Genomic DNA, 15,772 nt, shown 5'->3' on the forward strand with positions numbered 1-15,772 from the left:
GGTTTCTTACTGTATTGCATGCTTTTGCCAAGTTAAACATATCTTGTACTTCTGTGATGTACAATTTGCATTGTTTAGAACTGCAAACCTATACAGTGAAGCAAGATCTCTACATCAGCATATTCCTTACTGAAGCACCTCTAAGCTAGTCTGGATGCTAGTATTTGCAAAACAGCCGCTTTGGATGATTCGATATACAGGGGTGCCTCTTAGCCTCGTCGTCCAGAACATACCCTCATAGCTTTTTGACTTTTTTTTCTGGGTGGGACACTCTGAGACATGACTTTCTCCCCATTCAAGAATAGAAATGCAAATTAACTTTTGCATGAAAATATTTTCATGCCAGCTAGATTAAAAAGTGAAGCTATGTTCTTCCAATAAACGGAGTATTGGACACACGGGAGATCCTAAATGAAAACCATGGTCATCTTAGAAAAAAATTAATTTAATTTCTGGTAGAAACATCCAGATTTTGTTCAGAAAATGTATAAATAATTCAAGATGAAATCCCATGCTATGTAGATTGATGGAGAGAAAAGTTAGGGCCTGAGTCTCCACTTACGTGCGCTTCATGTAGTCATTTATACCCGTGCAAACTGGTTGTAAAACACTACAGATCAGAACAGTAACTGCATAAGGTGGCAAACTGGGCCTTAGTGTTAATCTTAATTGGGAAGATGTTACAACAGAATTTCTCAATTATGGTTGACAAATCCCAGGGAAAAAGCAATTGGAATATTCTCGATTTGATGGGAAAACTCAGTTGCTATGCTGAGTAACAGTTTCTTCCCCTGGAAAGAATGAAGCAGTTGTCAGTTACATGAATTGGGCCTCCATTAGGTGGGACAAATAACATGGTCATGCCTGGTAGTAGTGTTTTTTCAAAGGTTAATTTAACGTATTGGGATTTTTTTATCAGGTACTCTGATGGGGATCTCACGCTAATATACCCAGATGGAGATGAATGTAGCTCTGGCTTTCAACGAATGACTGTCATAAATTTTGAGTGCAATGAGACTGCAGGTGAGCATATGGATTAGTTAATTTACAGGGCTTTTGTAGCCCTTGTATGTGCTTTTGAACTAGTGGAACTACTCCCTTGTGTCCAGGAGCCAGCTGGTTATGAGTCAGCGTGGTTGCATCTTAATTATCTGTTGGTTAGGGGTCATTCTCTAGTTTAAGTACTTCGGCATCATAGACTAGCTTCTGTTGAGAATAATTGCACTGTTCTTGACTACTATGGTAGATACTAAAGAAATTTTCAAACAGCTAGAGAGCATTTACCTTTTGGTTTTAAAGCACTAACTTTATTTTTAATGTTCAGCCACCAAAGGGTCTGTTTCTTCATTATTGTTTTCATGGTCTGCAGTTAATTCTGTGGCTGGTGCTGTAGTACACCTTGCTGCCCTGGAATTACAGCTTTGTAATGTTTCTGCTGTGACATGGATGTGAAAGGCACAAATGCCATTACCAGACTTCCTCTTAACCTAATTGTCTTCCTGGCTTTCTAATCCTATAAGGTAACGAAGGAAAAGGGGCCCCAGTGTTCACTGGGGAGGTGGACTGCACATATTTCTTCACCTGGGATACTAAATACGCCTGTGTTCAGGAGAAGGAAGATCTCCTTTGCAGAGTAGCTGATAAGAAGAAACGATATGATTTGTCACCTCTGATTCGCAGTTCAGGTACAGCAGCAGAAATAAATGACAGTTTTTCTACGAACTAGTTTTATTTTTATCTTGAAACCAGGTGCTATTTTCTTGCTACTTCTCCATTGTGAGCCTCTTCTTAGCTTTTTCATAGGTTCTTAATCTTCTTGTTTGAGTGTGATATTAGTGTTCAATTTCCTTTTTATGAAAAAAAATCTCAAAGAATTTGAATGCCTTCTAAAGGTGCAGCCTCTCTGTGTTTCCACTCGAGGTCACTTTATTTGCAGCTGTGTTTTTTAAACAGCTCTTAATATTGTGGATGTGTTTTGAGATCTCAGGTTGTTAGACAAGACTGTGTGTTATATCCAAAATAAAATCTCTTGTTCCCAGAGTCAGCACAGAATTGGGAAGCTGTGAACAGCAGTCCTGTTGAAGCAGATAAACACTTTTTCATCAATGTCTGTCATAAAGTACTTAAGAAAGGAGCAGCTGTTGTCTGCTCAGATGATGCAGCTGTTTGCTCTGTTGGTGAGTACACAATTTTGAAACAAGTGTGGGTGTGAAATATGGCTTATAAAGATTGATTTTATAACAACTCAGGGTCACAAAAAATGGGTGTGCATGGGGCTGGAGGAGAGAATGGGGATTAAGTGGTGCCTTGTGCCTAAAAGAAGGCCTAGGAAAAACAGCATATATGTACTTGGATTTCTCGTTAACGAGAAATCCTTCTTCGCTAATATTGTACATTTCACTTTGTTTCTTGGCCTTGTGACAATGCTTTTAAGGTGTAAAACAGCAAAACTGCCATAATCATGCAAAACAGAAGTTTCTCAGAGCTGTTTTTACTCCCCTCCATCCCCCTGTAATATTTAGATACTGGCTTCAGCTTTTTTCCAGCTCGGGGAAATCACAAAGTAGTCATAAAGTAAGCTTCCTTCTGTTTTCTCTTCTCTCCCTCCTACTCCCAGATAAAAACAACAAGCCTAAAAATTTAGGAACGGTCATGTCTGCTCTCAAAGTTGGAGAGAGGATTCAGCTTACTTATTCAAATGGAGACAGCTGTGGGAATAACAATATGATCAAAACTGTCATAACCCTTGTGTGCAAGCCAGGTGAGAATGTTGACACCCATTTGTTTTCTAAGCTTTTTATAATGAAAGATAAAAATGGAAATGGTTTAAAAACCATTAAAACCCTTTGGCAAAACCTTTTCTAAAATGCAACTTCTAATGAAATCTGGCAACCTGCTAGATCTAGTGACAGAACTGCTAAATTGGCAACACTGGATGGAAGGCAGAAATGAGGAGGTGAGAGCTTCAGGGGTGGTGAAGGAATAGGATTAACTGTGGGAATGAGGAAGATGCCCTCCTCCCTGCTTAACCCCAGTTCCCCTTGGCAAGGGAGAGAACAAGTGGGTGTTGAAGTAGAGAGAGAGTAGGGGAGACTTTGGGGATGAGGGCAGAGGGATATTGGGGCTAGGGCCATGGTGGAGACTGGGCCTGAGTGCGCGGGGATATTGATTGTCAAGGTAGAATAGATGGCTCTGTAACTGGTGGTGGAGAGGGCTCAGGGAGTTATGGTCAGCAGGAGGAGCAGCCGTGGAGGGAGCCTGGACAGCAGGCAAGTGGGCTCTGTGCAGGTTGGCTGAAGGGTTCCCAGTCCTTCAAAGGGGATCTGTGTGGCTCTTCTGGTGGGGAGGCAGTGCTGGGCTGCTCCTGGCAGCTGGCCTTCAAGAGCTTGGCTGCAGGGCATTTGTCCAGGATGGGCTGTGCAGTGCAGCTCTTACCCTCCCCACTCAGGGGTTTTCTGTATCTGGAGGGGCAGATCCTGGTGTGAGGGGCTCAGGCTGGCTGAAAGGTGCCTAGTGAGAGTCAAAGGAGAGAGAGAGGCTGAGCAGGGTCTGAACTCTGGGGTGTAAGGGGGGTCCTCCAGACCCCAGAAGTTATAAGGCCCAGGCAGAGGGGTTGCAGAGCGACACAGCTTTGACTCTTACTACTTTTCACTATAAGAGACCTGTATCATGTCCATGTATCCTAGATTTAGCAAAGGAGAAATAGGATTACAGTTTAAAACAAATTATGTGGGGGAGAATCTTTCGTCCAGTGTTTTTTGAAGAGATGTTGTAAGTCATGGGGATATATTGTCAAAAAAAAGTACCCTTCTTAATTTGCCAGCTTCTGCATTCAGTGGGAATAGGGAACTGATAGCTCAGCCATCTGAAAGGTTTGTCTGTTTCAGGCTATTTGCTACTAAGCTTAGCAGAAGTGACTTGAAAACAAATGACAATTGAGCTCCATACTGCCCCTCTTTTTTTTTTTTTTTTTTAATAATGCCAGGTGACCTAGAAAGTGCTCCTGTCTTTAACTTGGAGAATGATGAGTGTTTATATGTGTTTGAGTGGTATACAGCTGCTGCCTGTGTCTTGTCTAAGACTGAAGGAGACAACTGCAGAGTCTCTGATGCTCAGGCAGGTATGTACCCAACTCCTACAGAGGTTGGATTTTGAGGGTTTTGTTAGTGGAGAAATCTCAAGCTTATGTGGGCTTTCGTATTTGACAGCCTATTCTACATTTAATCGTATGTTTTTAAGATGCATAAAATGATTATGCTATGTATAGTCACTCTTGCATTTGATGCTTGAGCTACGAAACTAGGCGTGTGGAAATGGCTGTTAGGTGCATGACTTGCTATATGCATCTGCAAATACTCCACTTGCTTTTGCAATCACACATTTAATTTAGCCAGGCATCTGACTTTGAAAATCAAACCCCAGTCATTCTTGACGGTAGTAAAATGTACTTGACAGTTGTGCAAAAGAAATAACAAGAGTTCTTAACAGAGCATTCAGATTAGATGAAAAAACCTGTAAAATGTAAAAGAGCATCTGCTTTAGTCAAATTACACCTGTATTTATCTACTTGGTTTAGAAAATAAAGTATAGTTGTCTTGACTGTAGGCCAAGAGTGCTCAGAAAGATGAAGGAAAAAAACTGAAAACAAATCTGAATATACTGAACAAGTGATTGGTTTTTCATTTGCTTCTCACTAGGATTTTCTTTTGACTTGTCACCATTAACCAAGAGAAGTGGCAGCTATGTCATTAACACAACAGATTATGACTTCTACATAAATATTTGTAGCAGTGTGCCAGAGGAACACTGTCTGCTAAAATCAGCAGCAGCATGTCAAGTGGCAAAAAAGCAAGTATCTTCAGTCTCATATAATCTTGGTCAGTTGTTGTACATAGTGCATTAGGTGGCTGTCTCTAGATGTGGTCATGCAGTAACTAGCTTGCTGAAGTTAATTATGAAGTCCTGTAATTCTTTCAAACTTACTGGTAAAGAAGCGCTAAGCAATATGTAAAAACATCTCACTTCACAGCTCCCACTCAATGGAGGCAGGGGAAACCCTTGAAGACTTTTAGTGATGAGAGTTATACTTTAATTTCACTTAAAGAGCAGTTCTGTTCTGCAAAGTGATTGTAAAAATAGCACTTTATTATTCAATAAATGTTTTGATGAACCAAATTTTGTCCTCACTGAAAATGACTAGGTTGGATAGGTGTGACCGAGACCAGAATTTGGCTTGTAGAGTGGTTGAGTGTTTTGTGAGCCCAGTTATGCTGTTAGACTCTAGGTTCAGCGTGCAGGACTAAAAGTTGGATATAATCATCCTCCCTATTTACAAGTAGAGGGGAATTGCTCTGGAAGCCATAAAGATACAATAAACCTGGATCCCCTCCCCCCATGCCACATATAGTCACTTTCAAAGAAGACCTCCACTTCAAAGAATAAGGGTATTACTCTCCATATACTAATGGGGCTCAGAACTAGCATTTTGAAAACTTGGTTTCCCTCCAAGGCTTGTTAGATTTACGTCAGTTACTTACTCTGTGTGGGTGCACACACCCTAGCTTTTAAGTTGTGTCTTAAGAGTTCAGTTTGCATTTGATTTTAAATAAATTCTTTTCAAGGTGTATGTTTTTGCCTTTTTAGCAAGGAACATACCTGGAGTCTAGGAGAACCCAGTTCCAAACTTTCCTATTACGATGGAATGATTCAGTTGACCTACAAAAACGGTACGACTTACAACAATGAGGAGAAAACAGAGCGATCTACCCTTATAACTTTCCTTTGTGATTATGAAGCTGGAATAGGTCAGCCTGAATACCAGGTAAGAACTTCCAAATAACCAAGAGGTCATGGGTGGAAACGCCTAGATTTCAAGGATCTGTGATTCTCAGCTGCATTTGTGTCTGTGTGAAACCTGTGTAAAAGAAAGAGTCCAACTCCCAGCAGCTGCAGTGGGGATTCTGATAAAAGGCATTTTGAATTATTGCAGAGCATCTGCCTCTAGCTACAGTCATAATCTTGAGAGCTGCAAAGTTTTGTCTGGCATTCTGAGCAACAGCAGGGTGTTTGCCCTGATCTGGCTGATTTCCAGCTTGAATAATTACGTTCTGCTTCTGCGCCAAACAACTGTGGTTATTGGCACTGCACCCATACCTTATATTCTTCTGTAGTTTTCTTTGGATAAAAGTAGAGTTGGCCATTGTGGATCTGAGGAGGCTGCATCTGTGACTGAAGCTATATGCAGGAGTAACTTGTTAAAGTGTGGTGGAATCCGGTGGCATGAAAGATGCTAAATTAATGAAGAGATTAAGTTTTGATAACTGAGCTGGGGGAAAATACACAATGAAGAGGATGACAACAGACAGGAGAGCTACAGAAATCAGCAAGCTGTGGATCCTGAGTTTTTGCAACCTAAGAGAGCATAGGTTGGATATTCCCCATGTATAAGGGAACAGGCCCATTTTACCGAACTTAAGACATATCAGCTCATAATATTCTTAGAAGCCATACCGTTCTGACCTATTCTACAGTCTATTTGTGACTGTCTTCCTATGATTCTGGTAACTTAGGTAGAAGACAATTACACATACAACTTTAAATGGTACACTAAATATGCCTGTCCTGAGATGCCGTTGGAATGTGTTGTGACTGATCCCAACACCATGGAACAGTACGATTTATCAAGGTAAGGGAGAAGTAAATAGACTTGTAACCTGAAGAACAAAACCTGCATGTAAAAACAAATGTCCTATCTAGCAAAGTCTCACTGTAAATTAATTTGGTGTCTGCTACTTAGACAACATTAGAAACCAGTGATCATCCTTTATAATCTTGAATTGTAAAGGACTAGCAAAAATGAAGGAAAAAGCATATCTCTATTTTGAGGAGGCACACTGCTGTGCCTGTCATAGTTGTAAATTGATTAGTGTCCTGCATTGTATTGTGGTGTGGGTGAGTGAGTTGTTGTTTTTGTTTGTTTGTTTGTTTTTTGTTTTTGTGTTTTTTTGGGGCTGGCTTTGATAGCAAAAATGGTTGTGCAATCAGAACTTTGTCTCTTTGTTTTGTATCTGCATACAAGAACAGAAAGTGCAGTTAACTTTTAAGAAACATTCTGCAGCCAAAAATTTATAACTCTAGTACCTTTGTTTACTTCTGATTGTTGCAATGATAATAGCAAATAAGGGAGACACTGTATTTGCTGCTTCTGAACTAGTTGTTGTTGCATACTTTTTTTTGAAGAATTGTTTTAGCTTGCCTCTTGCCACTTCACTAATTAATCTCTCTAGTTCTCTCCATTTCTAAGAGGAATGTGTATTGTAATTTAAGAATATAAATATTTCACTTTGGCAATTCAGTTTATCAAAATCCGAAGATAGAGGTGAAAACTGGTATGCCATGGACAACTCTGAACCAAATGAGCGCAGAAAGTATTACATAAATGTCTGCCGCCCTCTGGTTCCTGTTGCTGGGTGTGATCGATATGCTTCAGGCTGTCAGATGAAGTTTGAAAAAGATAATGTGAGTATCCCTTCCACCCCAGCACCAAAAGTTAGTGCATCAAATATTATGTATAGATCAAAGATCCATTTTAAGTGCCTTCTGACTATAGGAGGGTAAAAATAATGGCCTATGGGACCATAAGCATTGGCACAATCACTAGCAGATCTTTCAGTAGGACTGTACTGTGTAGTTTAGTAGCTCTAGTAGTTAAGGGTCAAACTTGCCCTCACAAGCCTGTAAATCTGGAGTAATGCCAGATTTTCTCAAGAGCAAAATTCTGCCTGCTTTTAAAACCACACAGTCACCTGAGGGCTGGCCATACTATAACTATCAGTCTCCCATTCCTGTCGCTCCTCAGTCACTTATCTTTCCTTTGTGCACCTTATTGATTTGCAGCCAAAATCTACAATGCATATTGTGAGGGTGGATAGTCTTATGCCTTAAAGGGCATAAACAGGTAGGTCAAGAAACTCTGGCCTCTTTCTTCCTCTTCCATGGGAGCAGAATCTCAAGATTCGCCCCCCCCCCCCCCAATCTAAATCTCATGGGCTTTTGTAAGTAGATGCCTGTGAGATTTTGGTCCACTCTTAAACTCTTCAGTTTATTTAACCAAAAAATAATAGTAAAAAGAAAAAGGTTGGGGAGCCTGGTGTTGGTGTGGTGACAGTGCAGCCAGTATCGCAGGAGAGTCTCTGGAGCATGTGTATCTGCAGTCCACTGCAGGAACAAACAGCAGCAGCAGCAGGAACATACCAGGAAGAGCGAGGAGAGGTCCCCATCCACAAATTTGTCAATCACTCTCCTGCTTCCTATTAAACTGTCACATTTTAACAGATTTCTGCTTTACATCTGCATCATGAAGCAATTAACATGCCACGGAGCTTGTACCCACTCTGGTTCAAGTTCTCAGGCCAGATCCTACACAAACTGAGAGCCTCTTAAAATACTTTAACATGCTGTTCACTCATTCACAGCCTTTGTTTGGTCTTACATTCTACATTAGAGTGAACTGTGGTAGAGAAGGGGTGTGAGACTAAAAGCAAACCGCAGCCTCTCCTTCTGAGCTGTTTCCTGGTGACCTGGGCTCTGATACTGCTGTTTTGTTTTGTTAGCTTTTTCCTGGGTAGACATACCCTTAGTCTAGTGGTTCTCAACGTGGTGCCCATGGGCGCCATGGCGCCCACTGGAGCATTTATGTGTGCCCACCTAGTACCCAACAGGGGAGAGAAGCTGTGGCCCGGCACCTAGCGGGGACAGAGAACTCAGACTGTGAGCATGGTGTTCTCTGTTCCCAGCAGGCGCGGGGCCTGCCTAGTGCCCGGCAGGGGTGACAAACCGCAGCCCCTTGCCTGCTGGGGATAGAAAACTCCGGGCTGTGGGCGCTGGTGATCTCTGTCCTCGCAGCTTCTCTCCAGCTTCTTTCTTCTCTCTGGATTCATATATTACGTTATATTAAATATGATGATTTTTGTATTTAATGTACAAATACAAAATAAGCCTTGAAAAATTGTTGGCGCCCGCCACACTTTTCTGAAAACATAAATGTGCTTCTGGCCGCAGAAAGATTGGGGACCACTGCCTTAGTCTCTCTGTGCCTGAGTTCCCCACCTGGGAATAGGGTGAACTTCCTAAATCACAGGGGTGTAGACAATAAAATCCATGACTGATTGTGAGGTGCTCAAATTTGATGGTGATGAGGGCAATACAAGTACCTAGATTGAGTGGGAAAAGATCTTGCATAGCTATATATCTGGAAAAATTGTTTCAGCAGTGTTTCTCTGCAAGACCATGTCTATGACTGATGGAGACAGGTGGCATTCCTTTTGTGAAGAGCATTAGTTCTCTGCAGTTCTAAGAGTAAGAAATGGACACTGTTGGCTAAATCAGTAATCTATCCATTTCCAGAGCCTCACATTTGGATTTGTCTTGGTTCGCAAATGGAAATGAGTTTGGTAGTTACTGCCCCCTGGTTGGTGGGTGGATGTACCCATCTGTCATACACAATTGGCAATCTCTGTGCAGTTTGAGTTGGTTAGTAGAAACACCCTTGCTGCTTTGCATCAAGATGGAGTTACAGTAAGGAAACCTGTAGAGTAGTCCATTATCGGCCATTCACTTCCCTGGACATCAGAACTGCAGAGGATTGTTATTGTTGGCCCTGATGACACATTGCATATCCAAAAATCTACTTTGGCTCTATCCTGTGGAAACCTAGCATGTCACTTATTGGAAATGCCCTTAAGTCCATGACTGCTTGGTCTCTCACAAAAGCAGTACAAACTGCAGAAGCATCAAATGTAAGATGAAAGCTTTTACAAACCCTCTCTAAATCAGTGGCACCCAAATTCTGAGTCACATGCAATCCTTCTTAAAAGCTTGTTCAGTCTATTTAATTTACCACATCAAGTTCACATGTGACAAATGGTACACGTACCACAGTTTGGGAACCCCCCTGCTCTAAATCTTTTTGCTGAGCTGTAGTTAGCTGACAAACAGATTGTTGCCTTTGGGTAACCTCTTAGACACCTTCCTGTAAACCAATACTTAATAGATTAATGGGACTGTTGAATGTCAAGATAATTTGAGGGATGGGGGGAAGGTAGATTTCTTAACCTCTCAGTTGCTGTTTTGCAATTAACTGCATCTTTAAAACAAGGATATTGCGGAATGTCACTTTGGCACAGCAAAGAACTCTGGGTATAGCTGAAAAGAGGAAGCTTGATTTTAGTTTATTTACTTTTGAGAAGCAAGTGCTGTTTCATTGACATCCTTTTTTTCCCCTTCATTCTAGGATTCCTTTTCTGAAACCACTTCCATTAGTAACCTGGGGATTGCTAGCAAAGGCCTAGTAATTGAAGGACGTGGTCGAGTCCTTCTAACCTATACAAATGGTTCTGTGTGCATCAGTGCTGATGGGAAGAGGACGTCCTATACAACCATAATCCATTTTACCTGCTCCAAGGGCACTCTTGTAAGGATGGAAATGCTTTTAGTAGTCTCCTCATTGTATTAATGTTTTCTGAGGCTTTGTCTGGGGTACAGAAGCAGTGTCATACTGGAGACATGTTGAAGATTGAATAGTGATTTTTCCCACCCCCATCACTAGTGCTTCAGTGATGTATATAGAGTTGACTTGTATTAAGTCTTGCTGGTTAGGGTTTTTTTTTTTTTTAATTTGGCTAACAATTGAGATGTTAATGGTCTGATCTGGAGGCCATATTTAAGAGTGACTGTCATCTGATCCTGATACGCATTAGGATTTACACGTGTAACTCTACTAGTCTTAAATTATACATACATATTGTAAGTTCTCTAATGTGACCATAGAGAGAGAGGATAGATGCAAAATGAGGAAACCTATGTACTTTATAAGGCAACCAGAATTAACAGTTTCATTGTTTCTATGCTTTGTTATGGTATGCATAACTGTTTCCCATTTGTTTATATCAAAACTACAGTTACCTAACTCCACATAAGGGAATTCAGATTTAAGGTGGAAAGCCTGGAATAATAATTGTTGCTGCTGAAATGTTGCATGACTCTGAGATCAGTGCATAACATCATGCTCTGAATCTTAATACAAAGAACATAGGATTATATTTGTGTGGATTTTAGCACTTACTCCGCACTGCTTTGCTTTTGTGGGTAAGATGGACCTATAACATTTGATCACAGTAAACTTCTGGATATTTCTTATCTGAAATGTTAAACTAACCCTCTAATGCTTCATGGCTGTATTTGCCCAATATTCCATAACAGTAATAACTGCTTGCTTACCATAATGGACTATATGCCAAGTCCTGAAACTTATGAAAAATACAATTAATTGGATTAGATAAGTGTATAAGTAGGACTTTGTTTTTGTTTGTTTGTTTGTTAATACAGGTCTTTAATACAATTAACTATTCAGCCTAAAGTGTAGGCACCTTACATAGTGAAAGTCTTGAACTCTTGGCTGAGGAAAGTACCAAAAAGAGCATGTGCAGTAACATGGTGGTTTTTTTGTTTTTTTTTGTTTTTTTTTTTTGAGCCAGATTTTCAGTCAACTGAGAATTTGCCCCTGAACTCTTATTAAAATAGCAAATTGCCAAGAATTAGTAGTTATGACATAAGGTGAAACACCGAGGCACTTGAAATTAGTCTTTTTAATTTTATTTTGTTCTCTTTGCAATTTGAATTTTCAGAATAGCAGCCCCAGGTTTCTTGATAATCGAGAATGTGTTGTCACTTTTCTGTGGGAAACGGAAGCTGCTTGTCCAGTCACAACAACAAAAGATGAAACTCAGGTGAGTGTGGAGGGCTATTTCGTAGCCATTAAAAATTGTTCTTCATGCTCTGTTCCTTGTTGTCCCTTTTTTCCTCACATTGTCTCCTGCAAAACTAGTTTTATCAAAGTAATTTTTAAAGTTAATCCAGAGCTGCTGAAAGGGAACAGACTTGGAATACTCACAAGTGAAGTCCTCTGTTAGGTGATCAATAGAACAGGTACATCATGAGAAGCAGTAGTAGGGCCATTTGGGAAAATTGCCTTAATATACTAGAATGTTGACCTAGAAATACCACTTCTGGAGATAGGGTAACTTACTTGCTATGATCATTGAATTGTTTGCTCCCCCGCGGAGACCACCAACTGTATTATATCTGTCTAGAGATTTATGCTCAGCTCATCACAGCTGCATCTGGATTTGTAAATACCTGTAGGGAGATCAGACTGATTTCACATAAACCTCAGATTTTTATGTACATCCTGGATTGGATCTAAATTAGTGGCCATATTGCAAAAAATCTGCATGTCCTTCTATAATTTCATTGATGCATTCTCTTCTCCTTCATTTAGTTCTCCTTAGTTGACTTTTCAGACTTGCTTTATAGAGCATTATGTTCAGTTGTACCAATATACCAGTGGTGCGTACTTTCTTGGGTAGCTTCACAAACAGTAAATGGGCAGCTGTTCTTGCGCTACGCTAAAGAATACAAAGATGGTGTTACTGCTATTAGTCAGTCTAAATTAAATCTCAGTTAGCCCTTTCCCAAATTACGTTGTACCTATCTTGGTCATTAAGCATATTTGTAAAAGTTGAATTTTTTAAAAGCTACAAGTATGTAACTTCTCTTTAAAAAAATAATAATTCCACGTTTATCTGCAGGTCCCTTCTTAAAATAATTAACCTCTTCCTTCCCCTCTCAACCCCACCTACTTTTTTTCAGTCCTGCTCTGTGAGAGATCCAAACAGTGGCTTTTTGTTCAACATGCAACCACTAGCTTCAGAAAAAGGCTATATAACCAGCGGAATTGGGAAGACATTTATGGTACTTTTTTAATTTTTTAATTTTATGTTTTAAGTGTACAAACTGCAGCTAGCCAAAACTGCGTTCATGCCTTCTGGTCTTAGTTGGTAAAGTGGAAAGTTTGACTACTGATCCTATCCTTTGTGCTAGTATCCTTATGGGTTAGCCAGGCAATGCCCTACTTTGGGAGAGGAGTTAAAGGCAGGTAAGTAGTTTTTTCAGTGGCTGGTGAGAAGAAATTTTGAGGAAAGTTAAACTGACAACTAGTACACTTCAAAAGTAACTTTAGTCATCTTTCTGATGCTGACAAAATTATAAAACAGGTGTAGTTTTTGCTATATTTCTGGCTATACTACACTGTGTGCTGCATTTTCTTTTGGATTGTGGTGGGGAGTCATAAATGAAGAAACTACCCTCTTTGTACTGATGTCAACATACATAAAAAAGGAAGTAAGCAAGAGTCAGGGTGAGTGCAGAAATGGGGAATTTAATTGTCCTGTCTAGAAAGCGTCTGCTGCTTTTGGCCCACAGGAGGAATATGTTCTCATGTTGCTTTTTATGTGGGAATGATTGTCAACATTAATTCTTCAGGAAAATGAATATTATTCACATTTTAATTTTTTTAGTTAAATATTTGTGGACCAGCACCAGATTGTGGTGATGGTAGTGACGGAAAACCAGCTGGTGGATGTGAAGTAGAAGGTCTAAAATCAGTGAGGATAGTGGGATTGGACAAAACCCTCTCTCTGTCCTCAGAAGGATTTCTTACTCTTACTTATAGAGGAAATTTTGAGGTAAAATCAGGTGAGTTCAAAATCCTGTGCTACAGTTTTTCAGTGAATTGGCATTTGCTTTAGCTCTGTGGTGGTGATTTCATTCCCAGGCCCTGCTATTTGTGCACAAAATCTATCTGATAAATTCAGTGTTTAAAGCTGTCTGAAAAACCCAAATTTAATTTCTACAAAAAGTTCAAAGGAAATGGGAATTTTTCGTTCTGCAGAAAAGCTGAGTTAAGACTCTTTTTCTCAATTTTTCTGTGAAATGAATGTGTCAAAATTTTCGTAGTTTATTGAAACCAAATGTTTTGGGTTTAAGTTTACTTTCTTTTTCTCAGTGTTTTTAACTTAATACAAATCAGAGGAAACATCCCCTCCTCTCTGCGCGACCCCCCTCCTTACCCCCCCCCCCACTGAAAGAGTGGGAAGGGGGATGGGGAAAAACCAAAATGAAATAGTTTCAATTTGAAACTAAAATCAAGTTATGATCACTTTGGGCTTTTGTGTTTTTTTTTTTTTTGGCAGAACAGTGGCTGAATTCAATTATCCACAAGTTTTCAATTTGTTTTGACAAACAGCTTTTCAAACACTTTGATCAGTAACTTTTAATTAGCTCCAGGTGGCATACTGACTTGAATGACTGCTCCTATTTCTTATCAAGACTCACTTTGTGAAGCTGAAACATGCTAAGGAAACTGTTCACTTATATGTCTGAATGTACTCAGTTTCTGGGTTCCAAGCTGGGAGACATGGAGTTTATTGGGAAGGGAATGTGGCTGTTTGAGAATGGAGCACTGGGCCGGAAGGGTTGATGTGCAGTCTTAAAACTAAGCATAATGCTTAAATGATACTCCATAGATTGAAGATCTGTCACCATGACAGTTAGCACCAAACATATTGTTGCTGGGTGCCATAGAAAATGGACAACCTGCAATTATGAAGAGTAACTGGAAAGTTGATATCTAACATCATAATGTCAGAAATACTAAGTAAAGCTCAAGCTTCTTGACACTGCTTCTTAAGGCCCTATGTAACTTAAGTTCTCTTTGTCTGATTTAGTGTGTTTTCTGGTCTCCCTTCATGCCCAACCTACTGCACTCAGCAATACCAGTCTTGAGACTCTTTGTTCTGTTTTTGCTTGGAAGCTATTCCATTGGGATAGGCCAAAAGAGTACTGCAGTTTCTGATGCTATAATTGTTTCCTTTATGTCTGAGGCAAGATCCTTGACTTTGCTTAGAAATCAGAGCTCACTTTTTCATGGATAACCTGTCAGCAACCATGGCAACAATATCTGATGCCTGAACAGTGATGGGGCGTGTATATGTATGGGCTGCTGCGCTTTTTTTTTTTTTTTTTTTTTGTGGTCAAGGGTTCAAGGGCACAGTTCTTACTGGGCATTCTCATTTCTGAAATCAGCCTCAGCGGCCCGTGATTTGTTACTATGACAAGTTGGTTTAAACTGGGGTGTTTTTTGTTTTGTTTTTTTTTTACTCTAATTGGTAGTTGAATAATTCTGGCCCAGATCATCTAAACGCTCCCTGTTCGAGAGTTTTGTTTTTGTAATTCTAAACACTGCAGACAACAAGGTAGAATTTTTCTGACTGCTGTTAAGGTTTACAGTTTGATTTAATGCCACAAATGGATATGTTGAGTTAGTAGAGTGACTGACTGTTATTCTTAGAGTGCTCACTTTTTTCTTTATTCTGAGATTAGAAAACAAATCTCATTTGCACCCAACAATAGATCATGGCCTGTATTTTCACACAGGAGCATCCGACACTTTTACAGTGACTTTCATCTGCAATGACTCGTACCCTGGAGAACTTAAATTTGTGGATGAAGAAATAAACAGTGCAGCGGGCATCCATAATACTTTCTTTGAGTTTCATACAGCCTTAGCCTGTTCCCCTGCTCCAGTAGACTGCCAGGTTACTGGTAAGTACACTGGGGGGGGGGGGGGGGGAGAGTGGTCCATGAAATACATATCAGAGAGGTGAGGGTAACTGAACGAAAGGTAAAGCTTTCTGTGGAGTTGGGTGAAAGTTTGAGGTAGAGTCAAAAATGTCATTGTCTTCAGGATAAGCATCTAGATGAACTCTTCTAACCCTTGTTTGTTAGCACTAGTTTTGATTCTTTGTAAAAATGAACTCAAATGTAATGATTACAGTTTATAAATAAGTATGTAAAAACACGTGGGTACCCTCCA

General features: G+C 40.1%; 1 protein-coding gene across 1 annotated transcript in view; it reads left to right on the plus strand.

Annotated features, from left to right (window-relative positions):
* Positions 1–15,772, plus strand: part of IGF2R (insulin like growth factor 2 receptor) — a 95,428-nt gene that overhangs the window by 36,716 nt on the left and 42,940 nt on the right. The window contains 14 exon segments of the mRNA XM_030556692.1: positions 920–1,023; positions 1,521–1,685; positions 2,040–2,177; positions 2,618–2,761; positions 3,986–4,120; positions 4,698–4,848; positions 5,644–5,821; positions 6,570–6,685; positions 7,356–7,518; positions 10,292–10,471; positions 11,685–11,786; positions 12,709–12,810; positions 13,416–13,593; positions 15,334–15,501. Coding sequence (XP_030412552.1) covers positions 920–1,023; positions 1,521–1,685; positions 2,040–2,177; positions 2,618–2,761; positions 3,986–4,120; positions 4,698–4,848; positions 5,644–5,821; positions 6,570–6,685; positions 7,356–7,518; positions 10,292–10,471; positions 11,685–11,786; positions 12,709–12,810; positions 13,416–13,593; positions 15,334–15,501 — 2,024 coding nt within the window.

Source organism: Gopherus evgoodei, chromosome 3 (assembly GCF_007399415.2).
Source record: "Gopherus evgoodei ecotype Sinaloan lineage chromosome 3, rGopEvg1_v1.p, whole genome shotgun sequence".
Lineage (NCBI taxonomy): Eukaryota > Metazoa > Chordata > Testudines > Testudinidae > Gopherus > Gopherus evgoodei.